The following is a 16,879-nucleotide window of genomic DNA, read 5'->3' as shown; positions in this document are numbered from 1 at the left end:
TTATTGTAAGACTTTAGATCTATTTCACTGCAGGTATTAACTTAGTTATTCCATATAGTAGTAGACCGTTGGCCTACAAAATTAATTTGGTCTTTGAATCTATTTGTGGACCAAAACGTTTACGAAATGAATCAGTATCTCCTTTCTGAAATCAATGTAAATCCCATTGATCTGTTCCCCCGGCCCCCAAAACACCCTGCACTATTTTTGAAACTTTTTTATGGGTTTAATTGTGGCAAAAATACAGAGAGGAATTAAAGATAACCTCAACTGTTACTGTCTCTCCTCTTGTCAGCACTTGTACTCAGCATTTCCTTCACTAAATCAGCAAAAGTAAAGCCTTCTAGCATATGTGACCTGATTTGTTCGTGTTTCGAGGTGTTCGTAAGCCCAGGTTCCACAGTACTTCATTTTGTAATACATTTAAATCGAGTGCAAAATGAAGTTAATACCGTTTGAATGCACATATGAACGAGATAGAATGCATTATCAACAGTTTAAATTTAAATAATATTAAAACTTCCACAGCTTTATGACAACACGTATTTTGCAGAAGGCTCTTTTAAAGGGATATGTGGATAAAGAGCGTGACAAGTGCCTTCGGGATGGTGTCAAATTAATTCAAATGAGGAGAGAGAAAAGAATATTCTACCCTCGAACCCACGGTACCGTTTGGTTTATGTCTAATTTTAATTTGGCCACCAAAGTATTACACAATGTTTGCTTCAGGGATGTCACAGGAGGCGTGTACGTGTTTGCGAACCCTGAGTGCTGCAGGCGGGATAGGATGTGGATAATTGAAGTGACGTCAATTAGAAATAACTCCAGAAAGCTCCCAAATCACAGATTCCGTGAAGGATTTCAACTATTACATGGGGTTGTGTCGCTGCGCCTCGCGCCGGCTTTTCCTCCCGTACCGCAGCGACGTGCCTATCGTTTCTGCTTTGGAAGAGTTACCCCAGGTATTGAAGTAAGCACACATGCAAGCAGCTGGACACGAGCTTGCAGACCACATACAAACACTTGGCAACACTGCTTGAACACATCCCAGGGATGAAAAAAAATATTTTTGTGGCACTTCAGTGACATATATATACACACATACACACACACATGCACATTTATATATACACACACACACATATATATATATATATATATATAAATATATGCAATTAAAAAAACAAAAATTACTTTTCATGATATTCTAATATTTTGAGATAGGATTTTTGAGTTTTCTTAAGATGTAAGCCATAATCAGCAATATCAAAATAATAAAAGGCTTGCAATATTTCAGTTGATTTGCAATGAATCCAGAATGTATGACATTTTTGTAATTGCATTACAGAAGATAAAGAACTTTATCACAATATTCTAATTTTCTGAGACAGTCCTGTATATGCACATATACATATATATGTATACATATATACGTGTATATACATTTATATATATATATATATATAGATACACACACACACACACACACACACACACACACACACACACACACACACACATATATTTATATAGACACTATACAAAAAAATACAATACAAAACACACACACACACACACACACACACGCATATATCACTGAATCACTGAAACATGATATACTTGTATAATAGCAGGGTATATAGGACAATAGCATATTTATGGTATTATGTATTTTGGAACACACTGGCTGAAACCCATCCTTATTTTAAGATAAACATAATTTGCAAATATGGGCATAGGTCCATTTGTTTGCCAGATAACAAGAGCGATATTGGTTGGAACCAGTCGCTCTGCAACTTCAATCTTGGGCAGCTTATGCCACTCTGATTTGATTGGTAAACACGTCTTATAATCATCTTTGTCTGCATTTACTTTTATATCACCAAACAAACAGAACTCAAGTTCCTCAGCGGCAGGAGGACGACTTGTCCGAATAAATAAAACACGAAATGTAGCGGTTTCTCAAGACGTGGCTGATTAACAATACATGAAAGCTCAACGCCTGGAAAAAATATCTTCTACTGCTATTACATTCAATTGTCTATTAAAGAAGCTTGCAATATAGGTTTGGATTTTCTCTCACGGACTCTGTCCATGATTTTGTGCATCTTTAACGAAACATTCAGACGAACGTGAACTATGTACACAACTTTATCGTTCTGGCATTTTAATGGAGCATCGCTAATTTCATGTCAAATAAGAATGGCGTGCGGCCCGGAGCATTCGTTGGAGGCAATTTTGAAATCACGTCAGGCAATCACATTTCAATGCAGACAATGTGACTGAATATTTTGCGGCAAATCTCGACCTCTAGAATCAGAACCTGCGCAAAGACACTCCTCAGATGTTTCTGTCCAGAAGCGAAGGCGTGGCAGAGTCCATAAATTGAGTGATGGAACTTAAACAGAAGCTACTTAAAGTGGGCTTATCTGCCGGACAGATGGGGAACACAATTATCTCCGCAGATCTCGTCACGGCAACGGTGATAAGTTTCTGCTGCTTACAATGAATTGATAATGACTGATGCTACTTTTTAGATTTTCTGACACGAATTATATATCACGTAAGTCGTGAGTCTGAACCTGTTCGAATCTCGAACACACACACACACACACACACACACACACACACAGATCTATATATCTATACATATATAGAAAATACATAAAAATTCATACACACACACACATATATAAACACATATATACATGTATACACATATACATAAATATACACATACATACATACTCACACAAGTATACACACACACACACACACACACACACACACACACACACACACGACTGTAAATTACTTTGCAGTCATTTGGCAGACGCTTTTATCCAAAGCGACTTACAAAAAGTGCAGTTCATACATATACATACAAGGGACTCTGAAAAACATGTCCCAAAAAATGTATTTGACACAAAGACATTGACCTATATTGAAATTAGGGTCCAAATCCAAATTAATCCTGTACTCATTGGAATTATTGATTTTTGAACCCAAAAGTCTCTTGTAAATTCAGAGCCCTGGAAAGATCAGGTAAGAGTCCTTTTTATCCTATCTGCTCTCTGATTCTACCTCTTCACACACCTTAAATATAGCACACATGATAAAGCAAGGCAGTTTTTTCCTGAAGTCACAAAACAAGTTTTTGGAAAAATGATAAAGACTTCTTATTTGGGGCATCATGAATGGAAATTGTACTTTTATTCTTCTCATCACATCTTTGAAATCCTTGAATGCATTTTTTTTCTGTGGAAACGAGGAAAAGGTGTTTCTTTTATTCACTGCAATGCTGTAACATTTGGACGATAAGAGACAACAAACCCCCGGCAAAACAAAAGTCCACCTCTTATAAATACTATCCGTCACGTCCTGTTAGGCTGTGCTGAGGTTAAGACTGCACCGGTAATGGAAGAGGGAATTTGCTGACCTCAGCGGGCAATTAAATGGGTAGACTAGTGGAGAACTGACATCTTGTCGGGGGGAAATGTGGGATTTTTTTTTTCTAATTTGTTTTTGTGTGTGAGACTTCCCATTCTCTTTATAGGAGAGTCTGAAAATGCCCAGTGCATCTCTAAATGCATTTTGATTTCAGATATCTCTATTTTTTCACCCATGTTGCCCTACTTTTATCATTTGCCCTTCTTGGCTCTGGTGCGGCTCAGTTTGTAGAGGGCGTCTCCCTCCAATCAGGAAGTTGGCGGTTTGATTCCTGGTTCCCTCCTGTTTGTATGACGAAGCATCCTTGATCAAGACACTGAACCCCCCCAGTTGTTCCAGATGGCCTGGTTAGCAGCCGTGCATGTGTGAAGAGGTGAATGCAGTCCAGCCCTTTGAAACCGGAAAGTGAATAAAGCACTAAGTGCAGACCATTGTACTTCCTGGTAAGGTTCTTCATTTGGCCTCCTACTTGTACATGTTATTTGGACAAATGCTTTGGGACACATGGCTCTTACACCTACAGCAGCTCTAACGACCAAAAAGGGCTTCCCACCAGGCTCAAAATATCGACACTTGTCCCAAAGATTGTGGACTACCTGTGGGCTAGTCCACTTCTACCGCAACCCCATGTGACCATGCCTAAATGGAACTTGCTTGGTGGGGTCGGACGCAATTACACTTTACTAGAATAGGTACCTTTCCATAATATACCCCCAGTTAGAAGAAGAGAGTTGTCCAAATGTCTTGGTTTGGCCAAGCATTGCTATTTCTCTTCAGTGGAAATAAAGCCTCAAACTCAGTCCAGTGAAAAACATATCATTATACTTCAGCAGTGAAACAATGCAGTCAAGTCTGATAAGACTCTGTGGCATCTGTGAAATGCTTGTCTGTCAAGCTGACAGACAGAGAAGCTTCCTGTTGTCATTTCAACTCCTCCAGTGTCATGCCCAGCACTAAATATAACCCCTGGCATGGTGCTTGGCGCTGTAAGGCTGGCATACCGCTGTTGGGGGTCATGAGAATTTCCCATGACAATCTAGGAGCACAGATTTTGTGCCAATGCCCAGGGAAAGGTGGACAGCTGTAGTTACTGAGGCTACAGATAATTGGGTACGATTATGCGCTACAGGCTTCGGCATCCAATACTCTAATTGTGACTTTACGAATGAAGTCACTCTGTGGCTGGCTTGCTTTTGTCCAAGAACCCTTCTACCGTCCAATTCCACTGCTACACTTGAGACTTCTGGCAGAGAAGAATTCTGTTCCACTTTCACAAATTTTTAAAATGTAGATTTCTATGTATCTGTTTGAGTTTAATTCAAATCAAGTCAGATTTTATCTTTATGGCACCAAATTACAACACAGTCCTGTCTTTGTCCCAGTGGTCTTTTTAAAATGATTTACAGAAGCCCGACGTCCCGCCCCATGAGCACAGCACTTGACCATAGGAGAGACTGCCCTTTACCAGGCATGAACCTTGGACAGATCCCATCTCAGCCTTCTGTCTCGACCAGTTAGGTCAGAACGAAAGTGCCCAGATTTGTGGGTTGGCAGTGGCTGGCATAATTGTGACGGTTATAGACAGACTGCACATGTCCCTGCCTCGGTAGCTGCAAGTCAGCCCTTGTTCAAACACGCTCACATGGATGGATACCCGCGTAAACGCCGAGCATGCCGACACAATCGGTTTTATGTGCAAGAGCGCAGAGCGGGGCGCTGCCAACAAACTTTGCAGCTCGGGGTATTACTTGAAATGAGCGCACTGGACGGACAATGTGAAAAGGCTTAGCTTCTTTATTGTACTTTAAGCAATTGCAAACTTTCGTAGGGAAGAATAGAAATGTAGCCTTTCAGAGTGGTGCCCCTTGTTGTCGATGAGCCCCTCCGGTGGTAAAAGGGTGCCATCGGCAAACCAGGGTACATTTATTGGGTTCCCGCCACAATTGGTCCGGTCGAACATGGCAGTGTGATGGGGATGACTGAGATGCCCTTGATCAAGCCGCCTCTGTTTCTATCTCTGAATGCATCATTGCATCGAGTTACATTTTAATATCCTTGGTCAATCTGCTGTTTAAAGATCATGAAATGTCCTTACGATGCACCGCTAGCTGTTATGTCGTTATTTGTGTTTTGTCAATTATGTGATAATGGTGCCGGTTGCCTGCTGTAGGTATGACAGACTAGTCCTATGTCTGGGAGAGAGATTCTGCTTTTTGCCTTGTGCGTTTGTCCCTGCTGCTTTTTGCTCTCTGTTTGAGACTTAGCCTGGTATTTTTGAGTCTGGTATTTGATTTTGCCCGGTGCATTTACCCTTGCTGCCTCGTTGTTCTCTGTTTATATCGGCGATTTAGCAATTTTTCTTTTTGGGCTATGGTGACAATGTGACCTGGGTTTTTCTGGTAATAAAACATTTTACAGGAATCTCTCCGCTGCCTCTGCATTATTGGCCTGATCCACCATCGCCTAGCGGCGTCCGCTCGCCTAGCCTGTCACAATAAATGATCTCTGACTAATAATAACAGTAACGCTGTTGCCAACTGTGGCATTAGCTCTTACAGTTAACTGGACCGATAAGGCGTGTCCTGACACGTCTGTCCACAAAGTGTATGACATGTTTATTCTTGTCACTTCTCTTTGTCATTTTGTTTGGAGCCAAATCGACAGGAACAGAAAAGGGCAATAGCTGCTCTTGTCCAGAGGGAGTGGACAAAGATGGCAGTTTAAAAGCCCACCGAGGGACGAGTTCGACAAATTGCGACGCCAAGCTGTTGTTTTCAAGGGGCCGGGCAGGACGAGACTCAGCCAGGGGTTTACAGCATCATGCGTCTCTGGAGCACCCGAACGGAAGAGCTGAAGACATAATTGGTGTACGATGCGGTGCTCTGCAGAGTTTGTGGCTTTTTGATGTGCACAATGGCAATTTTAATCCTTGTTTTGGATACTCCATTAGTGTATCGCCCCGTGACTGCTGTGGCCTAGTTTCCCCGGTTGCTCCATCTTTGTGGCAGAGCCCGAAGCCATTAGGTTCTCTTTTGTCACAGTTACAACAGGACCTCCCTTCGTATTGTTCCGCTGTCTATTTTTCTGTTTTAAACAACACCCCCTTGTTGATGGTTACACCGAATGCGTGAGGTTTTTCTTTTGAAAGTGAGGCACACATGAACTACCCCTTGTGTGTGTATGTGTGTGTGTGTGTGTGGTAATACCGCAGGTGCCATGTGTAATATTTATCTTATTCTTGCTGCGCAGAGTAATGACGCTCACCGGGTACCGCGGTGGAAAATGGTGTGTGGCGGTGTGCGCGTGGAGAGCGGGTTTGTTTGAATTTCACAAGCATGGTCGCATTTTTATAACTGGTGGGGACATAGTCACAGCAATAAATGAATCCAGAAATAAGACGTACGACACACAGGCGACAAAGACACGGCGCGCCCACTAACTTGTGTTTCCTCAGCGAGAGCCCCATGTGCTGCTTCATCTGCTGCAGGCCGTGATAGTCGGTGTAGATGAGGTCGAAAGGCAGCGGGCCAGTTAAAGGGCAACTGCCTCTGCCGGGGGGCACGCCGAGGAAGCTGGAATAAAAACAGGCACAGAGTAAGAGGCTGGGTTCGGACGGGGAAGAGAGAGAGACGGACAGAAAAACAGGCGCACCTGCGCTGGGCCCCAAGGCACCCAGGCATTCATTATTAAGTCGGACAAAAACCCCGCATCTGATTTAGAAATGGGAAAATGTCAAGAAGGGGCACGTCGAACGCGGCTATCTCGGAGTCGGACGTTCCTGCGTGGAGCCCCCGAGTTCCCTGTCGAAGTGTTTTTGAGCCCCTCAGTAGCTGCTCGTGATGGGTTATGTTGTGCACAGCTGAACTCTAAACAGTGCACGGCAATGGATGACATACAGCAATAAGGCGTGGAGGCTCCTTGAGTTTCGGCCAGATATCTCTAGCTACTCCGGATTGGCGCTGTTATCCAGGTTCCGGTGACCAAAAGTGCCACGGTGTTCTCGGAGCAAACAACCAAATTGTGTCGGTGTTTAATAAACACAAGCCCGTCATTTCAGAAAGCTTCAAGGGTGTTACTCAAAGGAAGAAAAATTGTAAAAATTACAGGTGAGCCAGAGAATAGGAGGCCAATGGTCATTTAGAAAAAAAAAAGGATGAAAATAACTTTGTATGATCTTTAATTTAATATTTAAATCTTGTTGAATTCAAGTTATTAAGTGAAATCCAAACATTTTAAAAAAAGGTGTCCTTAATTTCATTTAAACCACATTTAATCACAAACACACACACACACACACACATACACACACAGCAAAGGAAGACCATGAAAGTAGTTTCTTCTCAAGCGTTGTTCTCAGTCTGCTCTCTCTCTTTCTTGTGTGAGTGATTCATCTGCTGAGGGATGCTGCCGTGCTGACAGTTCTGCTGCCGGGTAGCAGCCCAGTGGGTGGATTGGAAGGTCGTACCAAGCTCTCACTCTCATGAAAAAAAAAAAGAAAAAAAAAAACTACGAAGACAAACGCTTGAGGATAATGTCATGCGAATTTCCAGTGAAGCTGATCAATGCTTTGCTGGTTTTACCCGCGCTGCATGTTCAAAAGACCATTTGGCAGCACAGCGCGGCAGGAGTGCACCACCAGAGATAGACGGTTAAATTAAGTCTAAAAAGGCCTTCATATGGTTTTTGCACTTACATAAATACTACATTTATCTAGAATGTATCTTTGTATATTTATCTTGTTCTGTTTGGAACAAGTAACGGCGAACACGTTTGTTTTGAACACCTGAAAAGGTGTGAAAAACCATGTTTATTTTTGCATTTTGAACAGAGCAGACAGTCTCAGAGACGACCGTGAAAGGCTCTAGTGCTAAAACTAGAAAGCTACAAAACATGAAATGCACTCAATATACTGAATAAATAGGCTGTGCAAAAAAAAAAAAAAAGGCAACGGCAAGAGATCAGAGAGAAACCGTATTCCACGAGTACCCTCACTGTGCTCAAGACAAAGCTCTGGCGTCCGTTTGCAGTTGCAGACACCCGAACATCGCGTGACATGCTTAAAAAAAAATAAAAAATCAACGAAGCTCGAGGAAAACTAACGAGGGTTGACGGCAATCATTCAGATGCCGTGAATTTCAATTGCATGGATTCCTTCCTGTGAAAGCCGAGTTGGCTTAATGAATGAGGACTTGCAGTATACAAGTCATTGCAAGGTGTTTATTTGACACCTGCCCTTTGTTATGGATGTGAACACACACACACACACACACACACACACACACACACACACACACACACTCACACACACACACACACACTCTTCACGGTTCTCTACTTTATAATCAGTGTATTTGTCTGTATTATGATAATATCGTTAGTAATCAACTCATTAGAATCATGCATACTCAAGGTGGTTGTTCCTGAAACAGAGTATAATGAAATGCAGCATTAGAGATCGCTGCGTACACGTTCCCAATATTTTTACAAGCGAGATTGTTAACATACAGTGTAAAAACAACTAGTGGAGAAGAAAGTAAAAAACCCTGCTGATTTTCCAAACACAGATGTGAATATAATGTTATTTGTGCATCGTTTGCTTGCGATTTCTGCACATTATTGACCAATTTAGGGTCAATTTCACAGTTTTTGGACTTAATGGCATAAAAAAACAAACAAACAAAAAAAAAAAGCCACCACACCAACGCCAGGCTGCTGTTTTGATGTTGCCATGCGGATGCCTGTCGTGGCTGTGACACAAACGTGGACATTTTTTAAGTTGCAAAGCATTATCTGGTAAAAAATTCCACAAAGATCACGATTTTGCCAATGCGGTTTGTAAGTACGCGCCGGTGGCTCGGGGGCTGCGACGGGTTATCCAATTCCCCGCCCGTGTCCATTGCCACAGGTGTAGAAATATGTTAGCGAGTTTAATTTCCACTCCCTGCCATTAAAACAAATGTCAAATTCAACACTGCAGTTGCTTTCAAAGGTCAAGAGAAAAGAGGGTAGTTAAATAACAAATAAAAATGGCAAATAACATGACGGATTTTCTTAATTTGTTGGGGGTGTTTTGCAGAAAGTAATGAATAAACACATTAACATATGTGCATTCCAAATACCTGGAATTTGCTATGCATGATGGGCATCCGGGAGCAAAAACTAAAATGAGAACTTGCACGAGGAAACTCAATGACGGGTTTGAATGTTGAATGTCGGGGGCCGTCGGAGGGACAGCACGTATTAGATGCTCTGGATGAGTCAAAGTCTGCTTTATTGTCTATTTCTCCGCATGTACCGGACGTGGAGAAGAGGAGTGGAGAAGATGTTTCTCACAATCCCGAGATAACGTGAAATTAACAAAATAATAAGAGTGAAAATTAACAGTAACATACTGTTACATTTAACATTAAGTATAAAGTGCACACAGATTACATTACATTAGTCATTTAGCAAACGCTTTAATCCAAAGGGATTAACAAAAATTTGCAATTCAATAACCGAAGATCCAAAGCACCAGTAGTCGTTATTCAGAAGTCACCACGCTACCAAATAGCTATCTCAAAACCATATACTGTACATAAATACATACATTAATTTCTTTGTTTTTTTTGTGGGGGGGGGCTAAGTGCGATTATTGGGGTACTGCTTGGTAAAGAGGTATGATTTCAGCTCACGGCAGAAGATGGGCGGCGATCTCGCTGTTCTGACTTCTTCCGGGAGTTCATTCCACCACTGAGAAGCCAAAATTGAGAAGAGCCGAGACCGGTTCGATCGGCAGCCGGAAGCTCAGAGTGATGGGGTGGACAGTCGCCGAGATGTGGCACATCGGAGCGGACGGAGGGGATGCTTCTTTTCCTTTGGGCTACTGCAAATCAACCTTCTCCATCTAACCCTAGTTTCTGTATCCTCCTCTCTCACAGCAACTGTCTTCATATCCTTGCTCACTACGTCCGTAAAGCTTTTCTTTGGTCTTCATCGAGACTTCCAATTTCGGCATCCGTCCACCAATATGGTCACGATTCCTCCTCTGCACATGACCCAACCGTCTCTGGCTTCTCTGACCTTCTCTGCAAAACATCTCACATGTGCTGTTCCTCTGATGGACTCATTCCCGATCTTATCCATCCTGGTCACTTCCAAAGAGAACATCTTCATCTCTGCGACCTCCAACTCTGCCTCCTGTCTGCTGGTCATTTTCACTGCTTCCAGACCATAAAGCATCGGAGAGCACTTTTCCTTTCATTCTGGCTGATAGTCTTCTATCTCTTCGTACCCCTGTGACTTTTCTCCACCCATTCCAACCTGCTTGAACCAGTTTCTTTACCTCTTTTCCACACTCTGGAAAGTGCATGCAGATGCAGACTGATATTTAACGGCATGAGCAGTGTTTTTTTGCACAGTTTCATGCAAAGGTCAGTAAGTAGTACCATCATGGTGTATGGTGCAATAGCAGCATGATGGTTTTCTCAGTGCAAAATAGCAGCAGTGGAAAAAAAAGAAAAAAGTGGTAATGTTTCGATATATTGTATTATTACTATTATCATAAAGTCAGAATGAGATGGTTTGGAGGAGGACAAAGGAGGGATAGAAAGATGTAGAGGTTGGAGACCAGAAAGGACGGAGGGAAAGAGGACGGGAGGACGAAGGCAGGTGATCGGCTGCGGCGAAAAGGGAGCGGCAAAGGAAAAGAAGAATGTGCATCGATGCAAAAAAAAAACAAACAAAAAAAAAAAAACCCAATCACGTTACGTTACCCGAGGAATGAGAGTGTGTGAACACAATGCAGTCTATAGCTGGAATTAAAAACGTTGAAAACAGGCTGTTAACGGCCCAATCAAACGATAATAGGGCACAAACAAACTGGGGCAGCTGCAGGCACACCCACACCCACCCACACACACGCGAACACACACACTTATTCACACGCGTATTGCTCGAAGGAGCTGACAGGCTCCGGTTATCAGGCGAGGCAGGGCGTACCAGATCAGGAGGCTGCGAAAAGGCGCCAAAAATTCAGGCGAGAGGAAAGCACAGGGTGGCGAGATCAAAGATGAAAGAGGGAAGAGGAAAACACTCAACACCCCTGTCAGAGGTAATTAAATTCTCCAACGGCGGGAGAGAACGTGAAGGGAGCGACGGCGGAGGGGAAGAAAGGGAAATGATGGAGTGAGGTGAGGGGCTAAATAAGAGGTGAGACGGGCCGAGCAGTCGATGAGACGGACGGGAAGAATCCAACACGATAGGAGAAGGTGTGTGTGTGAGTGTGTGTGTGTGTGTGTGTGTGTGTGGAGGGGGGTCATGCTGGAGCTGAATATTAAAGAGATGGAGACAGGTGGAGGAGTGATGGAGGTAAAAATACACAGAGAGCAATATGGATGACGAGGGGATAAGGAGGGCGGGAGGAGCTACAACGACGGGAATTCATCTCTGTGAACGCCAAGGCCTGACAATGGTCTGGGGATGCGCACACACACACACACACACACACACACACACACACACACACACACACACACACACACACAATCTCACATGACCTCGGGCGGATCGTGATTTTTTTATTCCCCCTTCATCAGCAACATTTGACCCAATCCCACTAAACTGTGGGTCGGAGTCAATGTTGATGGCGAGGATTTGCTGCAGACTGGTAATGCACACACACACACACACAAACACACACACACACACACACACACACACACGTGCGCGCGCAAATGCGTGATTGTACACATTTACACAGCTAAGGAAATGCTTTGATTTGATGCCGTGTGATTAAACTGTTGCGTCGGCCACACGCGCCACCGCTCCGGGCATCAGAGGGAGTCTCCCTTGCAATTCGGCGCCGACGGCGAGGCCTGGGGAGGGGCGAGACAGAGGCCGATGCGGCGTTCCAGCAGACTCTGCATTCTGCTCGGTGTGATTGAACGCGCGCACAGCAATGAATATGCAGGAATAAATGCTAACTACGTCAAGCCAACTAACGGAGGAATTGTTGGGAGACACACAGGCACAGATTTTGCTGACAGAGCAGAGCTGTACTATTCTTTTTAATAGATGCCTGATGTACATCATCAGCCTGCACACGTAGGCGTCTGTCTGAATTGAGCTGAGTCCAAAAAAGCGCGGAACACTCAAACACTCCGCGTTTGCGTCCGAGGAGGGAATCTCTCGGCTGCAGCCACCGAACGGAGCGCTGGAAACCGGAGAGGTGCGACAATTCGCAACATGCAGAGATTTGGTCTCATATACTGTGCGTGTTTGAAATGCGGTAGGAAACCGGAGAACCCGATCAGAGCCGGAGACTCCTTAAGACAAGACGGGGTCATCAGGACAGCTGGCTCTGTGATTGGTCGCAAGATGGGAAAACTTTGAGACTGTGGCGGAAAGGAGGACGCTTAAGACAACCTGAACCACACCTTCACCTCACACTTGATTGACAGCTTCTCCAGCTGACTGTTACACTGGAAAGATACAGGAAATCTTACTCACCTTATGCCATAACACTAGACAATAACTCACTCTAACAGTTACTCCACTACTTCACATTGCCACTCTGCTCATTATTTATTCCTGTATATTGGTAAATATGGAGTTGTTTTTTTTTTTTTGCTTATCCGCACTCAGGGTCGCAGGGGGGTGTTGGAGCGAGAGGCGGGGTACACCCTGGACTGGTCGCCAGTCGATCACAGGGCCACATATAGAGACGGACAACCATTCACTCACTCACTCAATCATTCGGGCCATTTTTCCCCGATTTTTTTAACAGTTGACCTCCTGCATGTTTTTGGACTGTGGGAGGAAACCAGCGCAGACACAAGGAGAACATGCAAACTTCCACACAGAAAGTTCTCCTTGTCGTAATCCTTCGTGCTGTGAAGCCGAAGCGCTAACCACTATGCCACCGTGCCGCCCCAAAGTTTGTTCATTTTATTTAATTTTTACTCGTCTTTTTAGCTTGTCTTGTCCTTGCAAGTCTCGGTGCTGCTGCGAAACAATTTCCCAAGCACGGGATCATTAGGGTGACCGAACCGAACCTGGTTCGATGTGCTGTTGAGCAAGACACTGAACACGTAACCGCTCCCGTGGCGCTGACAGACGCCAGCCAACTGCTCATGGTTCATCCATGATGGGTTAAATGCAGAGAATGAATTTCCCCGTGAGGGATTAATAAAGTATTAATTAATTAATTAGTTAATGAATTTCAATAATTAATCGAAGTACATCTCATCCCTCATCTCATTGCCATGCAGATATGAGTAGGATGTGGAGACTCCACACAGAAAACCTCAAGTGGGAATTCAACCCGGGATGTCGTAGCCGTGAGGGCAGGAGTAATGATTTAATGGTGAACGAGTCGACCAGGACTGGTGCTGCCGCCTCATTCTGTGCTCATAAGAGTAAAAGTCTCATTTAGACTCAGAGGGGTGATCAAGCGTAAAACAAAAGACATTTTAGGGAAATTTTGATCCTTTTTATTGCCAAGGTTAAATCCAAATCTGTTCCCGAGCCACTAAAAAAGTTCCATTATGAAAGCCAGGATTTGAGCTGTATTGATTTTCACTAAAATCACCACATGTCCAAATAATCCGACATTAGATGAGCCATTTTAGGCAGTTATTCAGACCACTGTCCAAATAACTTCAAAACGCTTTGGATAAGATTAGATAGACCTTCATTTGTCCCACGGCGGGGGCATTTGCCATGCTGCAGCTGCAAGGGAGCAAAGAGATACATGATAATAAAAAATAAATAAAATAAAGAAAAACAGTTAAAAAAAAAAGGAAATAACATCTGGGGAAGAAAAAATAGAGTAGAATAGGAGAAATGATATAATGCTATGGGAGGCATTTGCATTCCTCAAGCCGCCTGTCTGTAACCACACATTTAACCGAGAACGTGCCCTTATTTTCTTATTTGACTATAAACTAAAATAATCTCATGACATTATCAACAGCATCTTCCCATCTGGCTCACTGTGATAATATGCAATTATATTTTAAATATTAATGGAATCAATTCGGCCACGATCCCGGGGTTATTATACTGGAGAGGCAAACCGTGATCTTTTAAGGTCGATGCAAAGTTAACAGAAAAAAAAAATGACTGTTGGCATCCAGGTGTGTCATTTATATTAATGTTACAATAAAAATGGTGACATTTCTATTGAAGTGCGAAGGAAATTGGGAAATGTCTTAATACTGCCTGCCTGGTGGACTAATAAAGTCCAAGACAAGGTCAGTGGTGTGAAAAGACGACCTCTCCCTCATGCTGCGCACACCAGTCACAGATATTGCGAGGTTTTCATCGAGAACAACACAAGCGAACACACAAATGCATTCGTCGTGCACAACCTCGCCGTACCTCTTAGAAATGCATGCAGTATATTTGACGCCTGCCAAAATAACGGGGTGACCGATCGATTCGGGGTAAAACCTCGCTTGTTCAGGTGGGAATCCGGGCGCCAAGGCAGAAACCGTCTCGGATCTGCATCAGCGGATCGATATGGAGCCGAAGCGACGAACCCACAACACGGCGTGATTGGATGGACCGATGTTGACTCTCATTATTAACTCGCAGGGAAAAGTGTCGGAGGACAAAACGAGTCAATTAGTTTCCCCTGAGGTAATTTCGCTAAAAACAAACTCTCGCTGAATGCTGGAAGCGGGGAAAGCACTGAGGCTGACTCGGTTTTAGCTAATAACATTTTTTTGCCCAAAGTAAAGATGGAGGCATCATTTAAAACGTGTGTAACGGACATAATGAGGAAAAAGCCTAATGGGGTTCCTGCAGAATGTCCTAAGCAGTATGCAAACAGCAGATTGTCAACTAACCGTTATCACGGCTTTGTTTTACTTATATATATATATATATATATATATGCTTTTATATTTATATTGTAGCGTTGCACGGGTAAATGAGCCAAAGCAACAGCAGAAACATGAGAGCCAGTAAAAGTCCTGGACCGTTAAAGGGAATCAGGGGACGACCAAGTCGATACTGTTTATACGTGTTTTCGTGTTTGCAATTGTGATAGATAGGATGTTGGTGCGAGAGCACGCGTGTCAAACTCAAGGCTCGTCGGCCAATAGTCATTTTAATGATGTGGCCCGTCACGCAAGAATGTCTTAAAAGGTCTGATTTTCTGAAAAATAAATAAGTTAAACGTGTGCATTGGACTACATTTCTCACAATTCATGCCGATCATGTTACCTGCGAAGTGAAAGCATCCCGCTATTAAGATTGCAACGTATCCACATCAATTCCAATTTTCAAAAAGTGGAATAGAGAAATACAAATGATCCCTAAATGTCCAGGAAGAGAAAAGTTGATGCAGGTGGAAGGCTGTTTCAAGAAAGATGGGGATGCATATGTAACATTTTGGATTTGAATGAGTAATAAATTCAGAGTTATTTAACATGAAGGTGTAAATACATTTATTTTACATCGCATTTTGTTACATTTATACTGTTACCATTACATGTGGCCCTTAGAGGGCGACCATTATGCTGATGTGGCCCTCGGTGAAAATGACACCCCTGGCGTGAGGGGGGAAGATGACGGGGTGTTAACAAGCACTCCGATGTGAGTTTGGGGGGAAAAACACCTGGAAAAACGACGAGGGAGGGAGAATCAAACGAGGTTTGGAGAGGAGGAAAGGTGAGGGCGCACGAAGGAGAAGAGGGGATTACAGAAGACGTTGTGAGTGCTTTGCTCTCACTCTGACAAAGGGAGCAAACTTGGGATTCTTGCCATCGGCCACCTTCCATTTCGCACTGAAAAATACAAGTGGACGCGAGCATTTCCTGCAGCGGGCTTTCGGTGTGGAGTTCCATGTTCTCAGAGGTCCTCCCACAGTTTGAAAACATGCAGGACTTTCACTGGCGCCTGGACATTTCAACAAGGGAGTGAATGGTTTGGATGTTCCTGTGTAATGTGCGAATGAGTGAGCAAACGGTCAGATGTTCAAATATGACGCCTGGATGAGCAAGCAAATGGTTGTATGTCTCCACAATACATGTTTCACGTCATTTTTCAACCAACCTGGGGAAGCGTTTATTTTCGGGGTGCTGCTCCAGTGGAGGAACGCGATTTTAGAACAGAGAGATGTGAAAAACACAAGTGCCTCTTTTATTTACGTTACATTTAGATATAGACATGGATGTTGATGTCGATTGATGACGCTACAGGTTTGATGAAAAATGGAAAAATAACAAGAAAGGGTTGTCTAATGAAAGTCAAAGTCAACTTTATGGTCAATTTCTCCACATGTACTAGACAGAAGATGTTTCTGACAATCCCATAATGCGTCAGTAAATGTCACCAAGGGAACCTTCCCCTGTTCGTCCGCCTTGATGCACCGCGAGTAAAAACGTGTTCCTCTATGTGAGACGTGAATGAATGTTTAAATATTATCTCTAAATGCGGCTCT

General features: G+C 43.4%; 1 protein-coding gene across 1 annotated transcript in view; it reads right to left on the bottom strand.

The window, feature by feature from the left end:
• The window catches only part of LOC147228864 (alpha-1,6-mannosylglycoprotein 6-beta-N-acetylglucosaminyltransferase B-like), a 100,603-nt gene that overhangs the window by 16,967 nt on the left and 66,757 nt on the right, over positions 1 to 16,879 (bottom strand). The window contains exon 9 of the mRNA XM_086157167.1: positions 6,891 to 7,022. Coding sequence (XP_086013293.1) covers positions 6,891 to 7,022 — 132 coding nt within the window. The remainder of the gene's footprint in view (positions 1 to 6,890; positions 7,023 to 16,879) is intronic.

This window comes from Fistularia commersonii, chromosome 12 (assembly GCF_037954325.1).
Source record: "Fistularia commersonii isolate RoL2024-O1a breed Wild chromosome 12, RoL_Fcom_v1.0, whole genome shotgun sequence".
NCBI classification, from domain to species: Eukaryota; Metazoa; Chordata; class Actinopteri; order Syngnathiformes; family Fistulariidae; genus Fistularia; species Fistularia commersonii.
Note: the sequence above shows the minus strand (reverse complement) of the source record. Positions and strands in the feature narration are given on the sequence as shown.